Source organism: Coniosporium apollinis (assembly GCF_000281105.1).
Source record: "Coniosporium apollinis CBS 100218 chromosome Unknown supercont1.36, whole genome shotgun sequence".
NCBI lineage: Eukaryota > Fungi > Ascomycota > Dothideomycetes > Coniosporium > Coniosporium apollinis.
The window spans coordinates 245896-258622 of NW_006913298.1; the positions used below are offsets into that span (position 1 = coordinate 245896).

General features: G+C 53.4%; 5 protein-coding genes across 5 annotated transcripts; 1 reads left to right on the forward strand and 4 right to left on the reverse strand.

Moving 5' to 3' along the window:
- Positions 1-1110, forward strand: W97_06835 (uncharacterized protein; the record flags this gene model as incomplete). The annotated part of the gene is made up of 2 exons (XM_007784819.1): positions 1-342; positions 418-1110. The coding sequence occupies 2 exons, from the start codon at positions 1-3 to the stop codon at positions 1108-1110; spliced, it is 1035 nt and encodes a 344-aa protein (XP_007783009.1).
- Positions 1111-1662: 552 nt separating this feature from the next.
- Positions 1663-3661, reverse strand: W97_06836 (uncharacterized protein; the record flags this gene model as incomplete). Its single annotated transcript, XM_007784820.1, has 4 exons — positions 1663-1731; positions 1785-2806; positions 2859-3045; positions 3257-3661. The coding sequence occupies 4 exons, from the start codon at positions 3659-3661 to the stop codon at positions 1663-1665; spliced, it is 1683 nt and encodes a 560-aa protein (XP_007783010.1).
- Positions 3662-4184: 523 nt separating this feature from the next.
- W97_06837 (uncharacterized protein) lies at positions 4185-4864 on the reverse strand (the record flags this gene model as incomplete). Its single annotated transcript, XM_007784821.1, has 2 exons — positions 4185-4569; positions 4653-4864. The coding sequence occupies 2 exons, from the start codon at positions 4862-4864 to the stop codon at positions 4185-4187; spliced, it is 597 nt and encodes a 198-aa protein (XP_007783011.1).
- A 2010-nt stretch (positions 4865-6874) lies between these two features.
- W97_06838 (uncharacterized protein) lies at positions 6875-7642 on the reverse strand (the record flags this gene model as incomplete). Its single annotated transcript, XM_007784822.1, has 1 exon — positions 6875-7642. The coding sequence occupies one exon, from the start codon at positions 7640-7642 to the stop codon at positions 6875-6877; it is 768 nt and encodes a 255-aa protein (XP_007783012.1).
- Positions 7643-9251: 1609 nt separating this feature from the next.
- W97_06839 (uncharacterized protein) lies at positions 9252-11846 on the reverse strand (the record flags this gene model as incomplete). Its single annotated transcript, XM_007784823.1, has 1 exon — positions 9252-11846. The coding sequence occupies one exon, from the start codon at positions 11844-11846 to the stop codon at positions 9252-9254; it is 2595 nt and encodes an 864-aa protein (XP_007783013.1).
- Positions 11847-12727: the final 881 nt, after the last annotated feature.

Genomic DNA, 12727 nt, shown 5'->3' on the forward strand with positions numbered 1-12727 from the left:
ATGAGTAGCTTTGAGCGCGACAAATTCAATGGCCGTCTGGATTGCATTGCCGCCCGCGAAGGGCTTTACCACGATGTGCAACATGCCACCAACGGCTTGATGACAGATTCAACCATCTCACCCAACACCTCCAAAGTCTCGCAAAAGCTTTCTGATCAGCTTCCGGATGTAGCGAAGTACCTCGACGGCTTGCTACACGTCCAGAGGTTTAAGACATCCGACCCTGCGGCCAAGGACGAGCTGGTGGCCTTCGCAAATGTCACGAGTGCAGCGCTGAACGAGCTGACAAAGAGCTTGCTGGAGCTCACTCCACAGACAACAGACTGTCTCAAGGCTCAAAGAGTGAGTATCTGGTGCCCAGTTAGATTGGGTTGAGTGAAATCACTGAACAACGTGCTGATCCGTCTATCACACCAGGACCTCGCCTTCCTCGATCCCATCGCAAAGCATCTACCACACATCCCAGAAGACGGCTGGCTCCTTCCTTTTTTCATGCTCTTCATACCCGTCATGATCGGCTTCTGGCTCCCGTACTACATCTTGTACCGCCAGCAGTTTTCCAGCTGGAAGTCGATGTTTGCTGGCTGCGTTGTCGCCATTATCCCCACTGTCATAGTGCACGGCGGATACACCACGTACGCGGGCCGGTTCGTCTACATCTGCATTGCGTTCACCATCGTCATTACCGAAATATGCCATTGGGGTTGCGGCTGGTACGAGGAGAGCTACCGCAATCGGCTTGCGACTGAGAAATACCTCTATTCTGTCTACAAAGACATAGAGACTGACGTCTTGGACGGAGTCCTGGACCGGGTTGAGCAAACCGGAAACTCGGACGAAGAAAGCAGCGATCCCATTACCACCGAAACGGCGCTGCAGATTCGACGAGCGTTGGAGAAGTGCATCCATGCACATATATGCGCTCCGACGACGGCAAATGATGAGAAGCCCGCACCGGATACCGCCACGCCCCCACCGCGGTTGGTCGACTGCAGTGCAGAGAACGAGAAAGCGGGTTTCAACGGCATCACTCGAATCCAGCCCCCACCAGCGCCAGCGTGTTCTGAGAGCCGGACACGCTCTTCGGTTTCACCCTCCCGGATGGTGTAGCAGGCCACCCGGGTAGGGCGTTGAGCTTGCTTCTTGCGGTGGTACAGCAAGTAGGCGTTTCACGATCATATATATCACCACTAGCGACGGCGTTCTTCCAGAGCTAAAACCTTTCATCGGAGACGCCTTCTCACGTTGTGCAAAGGGGCAGAATGGGTTGCTAGGGCTGTAAGGTTACTCCAGGTAGCTTCTTGACAGGTTGACATTACGAAGAAGTGGTCCGGTTCTCGATAGTCATATCATACAGCTTCACACCTTACGCAAGGCCCTTAGCGTCCAGCGTGGAGACCATAATGTTCACCGCCGCATGATTTCTCCTAAGACGACAAGCCCCCCACATAACTATATCTTTGCACAGCTGAACGTTCCAGACGTAGCTGGCGCGTTCCGCATGGAACAAAATGTTCGATTTTCCAACCACGGCAAGGATAGGCGCAGTGACTACCAGGATAATCGTGTGCTGTATGCTACTCATCTAAAATTACAGATAAACTCAACGTAACCCTCCAATTACTCAAACCGTTCAATACAATGACGACATCACCTCTCATGCTATTGCGGTTGGTGAAGCTTGACCCGCATCCGCATATGATCCACCGGTTTAGCCGTAACTTGCCGCGTCTGTCATCGATTAGTCCTTGGACCTGATCATCATGTTCCTCGGTGAATCTTACATTGAACAGTTCACTCTTAACCTCATACTGCCCCTTCGCATTCTCCACCGGCCGCCCCTTCTCATCCAGCGCCAGCTCCCCCATCCCAACCTTGACAAAATCGTACCTCCTTACCGCACAGGCCAGGATAACCCTCGCCTCTAGATTTGCCAGCTCCTGCCCGATGCAATTCCGCGGCCCCCGCTCAAACGGCCGCCATGCACTAGCTGGCACCTTCGCATCTCCATTTCCGTTCGGCTTGGCCTTCTCAGCGGTGTCGGCCCCGTTCTCTCCGACATCATGAGTATCGGTATCACCAAGCCAGCGCTCGGGAACAAAGTCATCAGCCGTGTCGCCATAGACAGCAGGGTCCCGCTGGATGGCGGTAGCGCAGTTGTAGATGACCATGCCGTCCAGACAGACGTCCTTGCCCTCGGGCAGCTTGACGAATAAATTAGTGCCCTTCGGCGCCATGCGCGCGGTGCCAGCGGGCGGGTACAGGCGCAGAATCTCCTTGATGACGGCGGAAGTGTAGGTGAGTCTCTTGTCGGCGTCTTCGCCCCGGGCGAGCAGGACTGTGCGCGGGTCGGCATCTTTGCCGAGGACGTCGTCGAGCTCCGCGCGCAGGGTGGCGAGGACACGGGGCGAGCGGGAGAGCTCGTAGAAAGTCCATTGCAGCAGGATGGAAGTGGTGTCGTGGCCGGCGAACAGGAAGGACTTGACCTGATCCGCGGTGATTTGCAAAACCTCTTCGTCCATTTCGTCGACGTCCTGGAGGCTCAGAGCGAGGACACTGCGGGCTTTGGTGCTTTGAGTAGCGGCTTTCATCTCGGTGAACTTCTGCTTAATGGCGGATTTGATGGCGGAGTCGACGGCGCGTCCGAGTCGGTACTGGCGCCGCTTCAGGAAGGGGTTCGCGTACAGCCAGCCGGCACCGTTATCGTCGGTGAAGGATGAGAGGAGGTCGCTGTAGTGGCGGACAATGTCGCTTTGCTCTGATTTGGGGCGCTGGGCATCGAAGTCCGTGTCCATTACCACGGCGCCTGCGGAGTTGGTCAGTATGGCCAGGCTTTGGGATGTAAGAAGAGGGCTTACCGATGATGTCGAAGGTCAGGTTCACGCAGGGGTGGTCGAGGGTGAACTCATCGCCGGCACGAGCGTGCGCGTCGAGCACGTCTAGGAATAGAGACGTCTTCTCCACGATCCGGGAAAGAAGGCTCATGATGTGTTGAGGTGCGAAGCCAGCGTTGTATCTCTTACGGAGGCCTTTCCAGGTCACGCCCTGGGGTATTGTGAGATGACAAATTTTCGTTGTTGAGTAGCGAGAAGACAAAATCCAGTTCGATGACAAGATGAAGACAGAAACAAATGCATTGCCTTGGATAGCCAGACTCTCCGTGTGGCATCTTTCCACTTTGGATACATTGGTTGTAAAGACGGAGAAATGACTTCAGATGCTTTAAGCATTGTAGGAGTGCTGGAACTGAGCTCACCTGCGCCATAATTATGGAATGACTCCCGACAATCGGCTCGAGATCCGTAACAGTAGGAGACTTCGGCGTGCTCCATGGTTGCAGCTTAGTTGCTTTAGAGATCTGTTCCGCAACCTCATGCGAGAGCACCACGCATATGACATACGACGCGGGCCGCACATCGAACAGACAGATAGAGTTGGTGCCGACGGACTTGGCCACTGACATGAAGACATAGTCGATATGCCGGCGTATATCGCCTTTTCGATAGAACTCGCCAATGACTTTCATGTGCCCCAGGAAGAGATTTGGCGGGGGTTGCGGAACACCCTCATTTTGCTTGATACGGTAGTATTTCAGCGTCTTGTACGAATACCACCCTAAGACAACCAGCGTAAGCAAGAGTAGACGGGCTGTCCAGGCCATCGTCGCCTGAAGATGTCCGATCAGTATGAACGGCTTCCAACTGCGGCAAGGTAAGCACGTGATTCCAACAGGCAAATATAAGTTGTCTCCGGGTTCCAGGTGTTCGTGGTTCAACCTCACACTGCGAGTGCGCTTCCGTCGCCCTTCTCGCAGAACGCGAGATACAGAGCCTTAATATGGGTCGGCCCCGTTGGCCCCCAAAAATACCACATGTCCACACAAATTCGGATGTTGCTGCTCCCGGCTCGGATCACGTGTGTCAGAGTCGGTGATTCGGCGGTTAAGGAACCCCTCCGAATAAGGCAGGTGCTCAGAATGGTGAAATGTACAGAAAACTGAACCACCTCAAGCTCAAGTGTGAACATCTATTCGAGCATCATTGTTCGGCTTCAAATATCTCGTTACGTGGACGGAAGACAGTACGCCCGCCATGTTCATCACTCTAATACACGGCTTCGGCCCAGCGTGACAGAAATGACTTCCAATATCTGAGGAAGATACATCACAAATCTTACATTGTGCCTCAGTGCGCCAACACCCACGCTCCGCCCGCCAAACCCGCAATAACCCACACCGCAGCCGTGCCCGCAAACACCGCCAATCCAGGCGCTCTCAAGCCCGCAGCGGCATCCGCATCGCCTCCGCCAGCCCTGGGTTGAGTTGTTGCATCGCCACCGGACATCGGCCCCGTGATGGTTGGAAACTGGGAGAGCGTCCTGCTCAGACTAGCGAACCCCGAGGTCAGAGATGCGAGATCCGAAGAAAAGGCTGCCAGATCGGAGGAGAGGGACGCTACGCGTGTAGCAGATGACAGAACCGCTCCGAGGGACGACGCCGCTTCAGTGGGGTAGCTCAAGGACTGCGCTGCTTCGGAGCGGTAGGGGAAGGCGACGATGGTCAGTGTGGTGCTGTGGGCTGTCAGTAGAGGCTTGTCATTCGCTGCGGTATGCCTGATAGTCAACGGGAACGATATGGATCTGAGTGTGCTTACTCGCCGATCGAGGTGAGGCATTGCTTCTCGCCGAAGCCGCCTGTTGCCGATGCGCACGTGTTGCCGGCGAAGCAGCACCAGCCGTCTCCGCAATCTACGCCGCCAGAGCCGCAGACTTCTTGGACTGTGGATTGACGGATCTCAAGCGCAGGGCGGTAACCGGACTCGGCTGCGACAAGGAGTGGGAGCGCGAGTAGAAGGAAGGAGTACATAATGATGGTATTGAAGCTAACCTGACTCTAAGAGAAATACTTTGGTGAATGACGTCTTGAGAAGAGGAAGCTGAGAGGATATCAAAAACATCTTTCTCGGTGAGATGCGATGCAGCGACTTTTTGTGCATCTTGCACACTGACCCGCAAGGCCGCCTGCCGCAACGGTGTAATGAACGGATACTCGTATCAACTGACGCATCAGCCATTGAGGCATGTAGCCTGAGATAGAGAATGCACGCTGGAAGTTCCGCTATCCATTTCAACTCTGGTACAACGACCGCTAGGGCTGCTATTTCTGGACTGCGGACAGGAATGCAGCCTAGGACGGCTCGGCCCTTGGGTTATCGCTCCACCAAACGTGTACTTTCTAGTCACGGAATACGAGTTCATTTGGTGCTTCCGATACAGGCTGTGTTTCCGTTGGCCGTTAGCTGCAGTCCTCAATTTAACAATACGAAGGCGCTACCGGGATGTCAGGCGTCACGTGGCTCTCCAAGGCGAGAACTCGACCTCGCCTGACCGGATGTGAAGCAGTGACAGCTCACAAACAAAGGCAACACAAGCTCCGTATACCGTAACTGGCAACAACGTAGAAGTGAAGAAATAGTTGACAACAGTTGACAACAATGTTTCCTTTCCATTCCTGACTTCCTCGTTAGTTCTTATCTACAAATCCGTTGACTTCTCCATGCGTGTCTTGCCCCTTGTTTCCTTTCGTTCCCTCACAATGTTCCCACGCATCTAAACATCAATCTCCAACAATACCGCTTTTGCGTCCTCCTCAATGTCCTCCTTCGCTAGGCGCACCGGGCGACATGAGCAGACACAGGTGCCATGGCAGCGGTCCGGGACTCCGCTGGTGCACCTGCACTGTAGCATGCTGTTAGCAGAGCGGACGACGAACGGGCTTACAGTTCGTAGCGAGGCTTACGTAGGATCCGCTACAACTGACTCGGCTCGCGCCTTCTCTACAGAGGGTTGAGCATGCTGGATCGTGGTTAGTGGGGTTGAGAAGCGAGCTGTGCATGCAAGGCCTGGTGACAGTGTTTCGTTGCCAGCCGTGTGGTGTATCTACACCCTATGCGCCGGCGTGGAAGCTGTTACCGGGCCCCGATGTAGCAGGGAACGGGCACTGCGTACCTGTCTGTACAGAAGTGGTCAGTATTGAAGAGAGAGAAGTGGGTGTCGTTGTTGGATGCGACATACAGTGTAGGAGTTACATCGGATCTGTGCTACAGCAAGATTGACGCCTGCCGCTAGGAAGAGGGCGATGTTTACGAGCTGCATGACGCAAAGGACTCGGTTTTGTCTAGTGTGCTTGTCGATGAATGGCAGATCAAGGTTGAATGAACGGCTAGGATGGAGGTCTGCGACGGGCGGGCACTACGAGGCTCTATATAGACGCCGGATGAGACGTCCATCCGGGCCTTCGACTTCCCCTCTTCCCTTCCGCTTGAACTCTGCATTATGCATATATACAATGTATGCAGTCGACCGTCAGAGGTCCGGGCCTAGACGTTGTTTACCCCAGATTCTTAGCAGCGATGGTTTGCTTGGCGTAGCTTATTTTATACCCGATACAAGGAAGCTAGGCCTACCAGGGCAGGTGGTCAGATACAGATCGCTAAAGGTGCATACGGGTTATTCACCCTGCATGCGGGATGCGGTCCTCGTGCGGGAAGAGACATTATTGGTGTACTTGCGGGGGGCATCTTGGTGGAGATCTTACTAAAGCCGCCAACCACAACAGGGATAAATCTATTACCTTACAAAGAGTAAGTGCCCGCACGCAATTATCACGCGTATGTTTGTACTAACATGGTATCCACGCTGAGATGACACATCCAAATGGCGGTATACACAATAGATCCATTAAAGAGAACGCGTTTCCATGTTGTTGTTGCACCTTAGGTAGGTAGCTTGTAGTGCAGAGTGTATGCACCTCCAAAACGATGTTTCTAATAAGACCTCCTTGGCGAGAGGCAACGTAGAACCACCTGAGCTAGCTTCACCCTCTACCTCCAGTGCTAGGCGGTGGAATCACAGTTGTTGGCGTAAATTTCTTCACCTCATTCACCGCGCTCGACCCGCGAACCGTATACTCCCTCGCTAAACCCTTCAAATGCAGATTACCCAGCTCCGTGTCTTCAAAGTGGAACGGTCCAATATCCACCGACTTGCCCGCATCCCAGTTGTACCTGTCAAAGACATGAACACGGTACTTCAGCGACCCACCACCACTCGCTTTGGTCACAACGCCGGTGACGCTGTACGAAAAGCCGCCAATGGCGAAATACCAATCCCAGCTCTGATCCTTGGTGGCGTAAAAGTTCTTCCAGGAGCTCCGAAACGCCTTCTCTCCACTCGCGCCTGAGATGCTCTTGTAGGCAGCCGCGGCCTCGTTCTGCGCAAGCGCCTTGACCGAGTCCCGGAGCTTGGAAAGCCCGCTCATCATGGATTCCGGGGGCACGTTCAGGTCATTGCCGGAGTTGCCAAGGTAGTGCCGCATGCCGCGCTCGGCATTGACGAGGCCAAGCTCTCCGGCGGCCACGGCGACGGCGTAGAATTTGGTTTTGGCAAGTCGGTCGCGGATGCCTGCGTCCTGGGAGTTGTAGGGACCGATGCCGTCGCCATCGGCAGGTTTGGGAGGGTCGGCGGGTGCAGGAGGAATTGAAAGCGCGCGGGGCAGAGGAGTAGCGCTCGTAAAGGGAATTTGGGAGGCGAGAAATGTGGCAGTGAGGAGGAGAAGGGATATGAGACTGTTGAGGCTATGCATCCTGAGCTTGTGTAGTAGAGCCGTAAGGGTCCTGAAAAATAGAAGTGAGTAGCAGGGAGTTGATTGCCAATAGAAAGTCCTGGAGTTGAGATCGCGGGAGTTCTTAACTTATCCCCTTCTCATGGCACTGTGATAATTTTAGCTCTTGGCTCCCTGTATCCCATGCGGTCTCGACAGCACCATCATCAAAAGTTTACGAGAGGCGTGTTTCGAAACAAAGCAGCCACCACGGGAGCCATCAAGCACTATCCCCCTCTAAAAATGTGGCTTGTAGGGGTCAGAGTTGCGGCTTTAGGAGCTTCCCAAGCTCCAGCCATCAGTTCGAGCTTCCAGATTTTATATTAGGTCCAATAGTCTTAGCGCTTTTACGCAGGGAGCTAAATGGTTGACGGAAAGCCTGAGCACACTGCAACAGCAGCTTTTGATCGAAGCCTGATCCCTGTCCCCACCTTACCAAGAAAGGTGTGGCGCCACTGTGGCTGCTTTAGTGTAGTCCTGTTCATTTCGAAGCGCACCTCCGCCGTCAGTCCACTGCCATCAACGAGGTACTGCGTTGAGATCTACACTCGTATTCGCAAGGCTCCTCATGCAAGGCTCTTCTATTCGCAAGGCTCTCCTTGCATCATGCAGCAATTCCTATATTTCGCCTTCCTTTCAGTTCCAACCCTCTTCCTACCCGTGCTGTATGTCATTGCGCTCGAGCCATATGCGTTCATTCTGGGGATAGGATCGCAAGGCGTGACGGAGGGTGAGACAGCCGAGGGGATAACTTTGCCTTTTTCCAAACCTGGTCATACGCCATTCTGACTGTCTCATGCTCTCTATGATCATGCTATCTCTTTGCAAGAACACTTTCGGTTCGCGGGTTGGAGAAAATTCAGTTCGTACAAATCTGAACTTTAGTTAACACCCTCTGAGGAGAGTGCTGAGCTGACAGCCGGGCATAGTTGTCATAACCATGGTAGACCTATGAGGCTGCTAACACGGCTCATTAGTGTCTTTGCCCAGCGGTACGGTGGGCAGCACTCGCCGATATTAGTAGATCTTTCAAGGGTCAATGCAGAGGGGGCCTTCTGCGAGACCGCGTGCTTGGGTGGATGAGCTAAGGCGACACTGCACGAAGGAGAAGATGTCCCAGAGGAACTCCGCCCGCGAGGCGGGCTGGTGCAGTGGTGCTGGTTTGGGTCGGATGAGGTAGTGGCTATCGAGGTTTATTCTAGCGAGAGATCTGATATCTGGGGCGAAGTTGAAGAGTGAAGTGACCACGTTGTTTCAGTGCTCCTCACTTTCACCTAATATTTGCGTTCACATGGCGCACCTCTTCGTATAAACGTATTTAGAAATGTCAGCTGTGCGGCTGATTTGCAGGCTGTCAAACAGGCTTTCGGATTTACCGTCGTTCCAGCTATTCGTCTCTCAAATGGAACTTGAAGAAGATGCCGATCCATGTGACCATGTCTGTGGTAGGTCTTACGGACGGTGATAATACACACGAGTAGACCTTTACGGGAAGATAACACCGTGTGACAAGATAGTCAGCTCTATGTAAACCCGTGCTCGCAGCTCAATCATACCATTTCTAGTCAAAGATCCAGCTCTGGGAATATGCTCAGTCAACATACCACTTACAGCTCTCAGGAACAAGGTCTACAGTGTTAAAGCCACCCAAGTACACATTATGAGCCATCTCTGCAATCATGTACATAATCTCGTCATCCGACTCGTCCGCACCGGCACCGCGCCGCTGATTTCGACAGGCGTCCAGCACTGTCGGGTCGAGCATGGCCTCCTTGGCAACAGCAATGCACTCCTTGACGACCTCAGAGTTCGGTTGTTCTGGCGTAAGACGATCCCACAGTTTGTGCGCCGCGCTTACCGCGGCGCTGAACATGGTCGAGACGTCGGGTGGGAGCTCCATAACCTGTGCATGCTGCAGGCCGGCTACATGGATCTCATTGTTTTCCATGCTTTTGACGCGTGCGACCAAGCCAACAAGAAGGCCCTTCGAGGGTATGTCGTTGGCAATAATGGTGGACTTGCTGAAGTCCTCATGCACCCTTTCGGTAAGACTGTTGTCCTGCAGGATCAGCGCCACGCCTTCTGGGCTTTTTTCGGGACGTGTGTCTTTTATCGGTTGGCTCCACGGCAATCCGAGGCCTAGGCCTATCCACCGGCCGTCAGGTAATTGAAATATATAGTGCGAGCCCATGTCCAAAGCGTTGCTCCATCCGTCCTTGGCATGCACTGATCGGAGGAATAGCCCTGGCAGTTTCACAAGCAATCCAGATGGAGTTGGTTCTGCTTCAATCCGTTTCCAGAGCTCATCAGGGCCGGCCCACCAGTCATGTATGTCATGCGGGATGGGACCGCGAAAGGATGATGGAGCCCAGCGAAAGCCCGGTATAGGCAGTTTTTTGGGCGCTCTTGAGAACACCAGGCTCAGTGGGACTTTTGGAATCATTGCCCATAGCGCTCTCATTTTTTCGTCTTCGTTGTCGGGAGCGTTGATGACAGGCGTCGGATCGAGGTCCATGAGGGTTGACAAGCAAAGCGCCTCGTCCGAATCTTTGGACAACCCCCGAGACATAACAGCGTCGCGGGTAGCAATGATGCCCTCATACAAGCCTTTGAGAATCTCCTTCTGTTCTTCAAAGGTGTGAAACTTACTGGCTCTGTAGCTCATGGTGATCTCCGTGTTAGTCGCAAGGGCTGCCCTGGACGGAAAAACTTGATGCGAGATGGAGTTGAAAAGCTTGCGTAACTCTACGGGTCCATCTGCGAATTGGAAATACACTCTCTGAGCGAGCCGGCCTTCTTGTAGCGTCCACAGTCGCTGCATCCAGCTGGAGTTGACCACTCGAGCAAAGGCTTCCAGAGGAGTGGCGCCCTCGATCTTGAAATCCTGAACGTAAGCATCCAGGACAAGCACTTCGGTGGCGGACTCATAAGTATCTCTCATTTTCTGCATAGCCTTCTTGTGTAGTCCTTGATCCTTTTTGTATACAGGTACGCACATAGTATCAATCCATAAATAGCGCGACTGAGGTTGTCGTGTCGGTAGCTGTCCGATCAAATTGAACAAGCGCTTCACTTGACAGTTGTGCAATGCGTTATCATCGGGATCGCCCAGGCCTTCCGCCCAGATATGCGAGATAGCAACGAAGTTAGCTTTTGAGCCTTTGTGCACGCTGACTGCGTTTTTCCGTATTTCGTTGTGCTCTTCGAAATTCAGCACGGGTATACCGCCTTGGGCCAAGACTTCGCGGAGATCTTCAAGCTTGGCCTGTACCAAATGGCACTCGCAGTCTTCTGTTGCGTGAGCAAGCTGATAGCGTCCCATTGAATTAATCTGGTTCCTAGAGCAGAAGACCTCCTTGCATTGCGAGTGATCCATTTCCGCTCTGGGCGGCTGCATGTTTGCGTAGTACCAGATGACATTAGAGCTGCTCTTTCCCATGATTCTGGAGATGTCGCTGGGACACCAATTCATCTTCAGCATGTGCTCCTGGAGGTAGGGTTTCGTCATCGCCTGGCCGGCTTCGATCGCGGTGAGCAGCTCGGGATTTCTGCCGTGGAAATGACGATATATCTTCCACCATGAGGTACAGAGGTACACCCCAAGTGCCATCAGCCCTAGGACCTGATCAGTGCCCAGGGCGTTGAGTTCTGAGCGCGGAGCGTACAGGATTAACGTCTGAACCAACTTCATGCTACTTTGAAATCTGTCATATGATTCCCGCACTTCGTCAGCATACTCGGTGGTCTTCTGTCCACTAGAAATGCGCCAATAAAGCTTTCGCCACATGCGCAGTCTCGCCTTCCAGCTCATGCCTGCGGATACCTCAGCCATGTACCCCACCCAATCTACCACGATGCCCTCCAAATACTGCGTGCTTAACCACCTCTCCCCTTTGTCTCCCTCTTCCACGAACAACTGCTGCATCTCAGGCTTCCAGAAACAACCAAGTGCCTCGCTTAGGAGTCCGAAATACAGCCACGTCTGTAGGAACGCAGCCGTGGCGTCTCTCGTCGGCGACTCCCCGTTACGCGTGATGCTGAACTTGCCGTCGCGGATGGAGAGCTGCCAGCCGTGACGGGCGGGGTAGTCGGCGAAGGGGCCGCCGTCGTAAAGGGAGGTGCTGAGGTAGGGGATTCTGAGCGAATCCGCTAGGGTAGGTTTGCCGGGGAGAGGTAGGTGGTCCATGGCTCTGTCTCCGACCCGAGGCTTGCGACGGGGTTTCTTAGTCTTGTAGAAGCAGCAGGGAGAGTGCTTCGACTCTTCCACCTCTAGGAAGTGGTACAAGACGGCATGAAACTGAAGGAGACGAAGCTATCAGAGTGCCCGGCGACCTGAAAAGGGGTTTCGGCGACAGCGTGTTCCAGCTTGGCGGTGGCTTGCGGCTGAAACCTGTCGTATGCATGTGCGAGCAGCTTGCGTCCAGTAGACCACGACACTGGGTCAAGATTGATGGAGATAGACAGCGGGCCTCGAACAGGAGACAAGGACTGCAGAGAGGATCATCGAGGAAAGGTAGACATGGAGACATCAAATCGATGGAACCAAGTCAGTGAAACCGATACAGCTACCTCTCATATCTTGTATGGTGACATTGTAACAATACAATGAGCTATCTACTGCACACCCGTGTCAGCTTCACAGACGTAGAGACCTCTAGCACCACACCCATGCGTACAAGGGTGACACGGAAAAATGATGGCCACGCCAAATCGCCGAAGACACCCCGCCTCATAGTAATTCACCTATATTCGCAGTGCATCAAAGCTTACTATTCGCGGCCAAATCTAGATGAAATAGCCTACACTTATGGTTAGTAGTAGAAGGGGTAGAGTAGCGTCGATTCCGATATAGATATGTCTATGCAATAGTGTTGTTGAGTGGTAATGATTTAAGACAACTTTCGCGTGGCCGCGACTTTTCCGTGTCACCCTTGGTAGTAGATGAACGAATGGAGATATCTTGGCACAATTCGGAGCTCTATCGGAGCTCTTATCACAGCTCTTATCGTAGGCAGCTCTCATGTGTCGGAACGCCATGTCACGAGCGAGCAATACATTCTAATAACA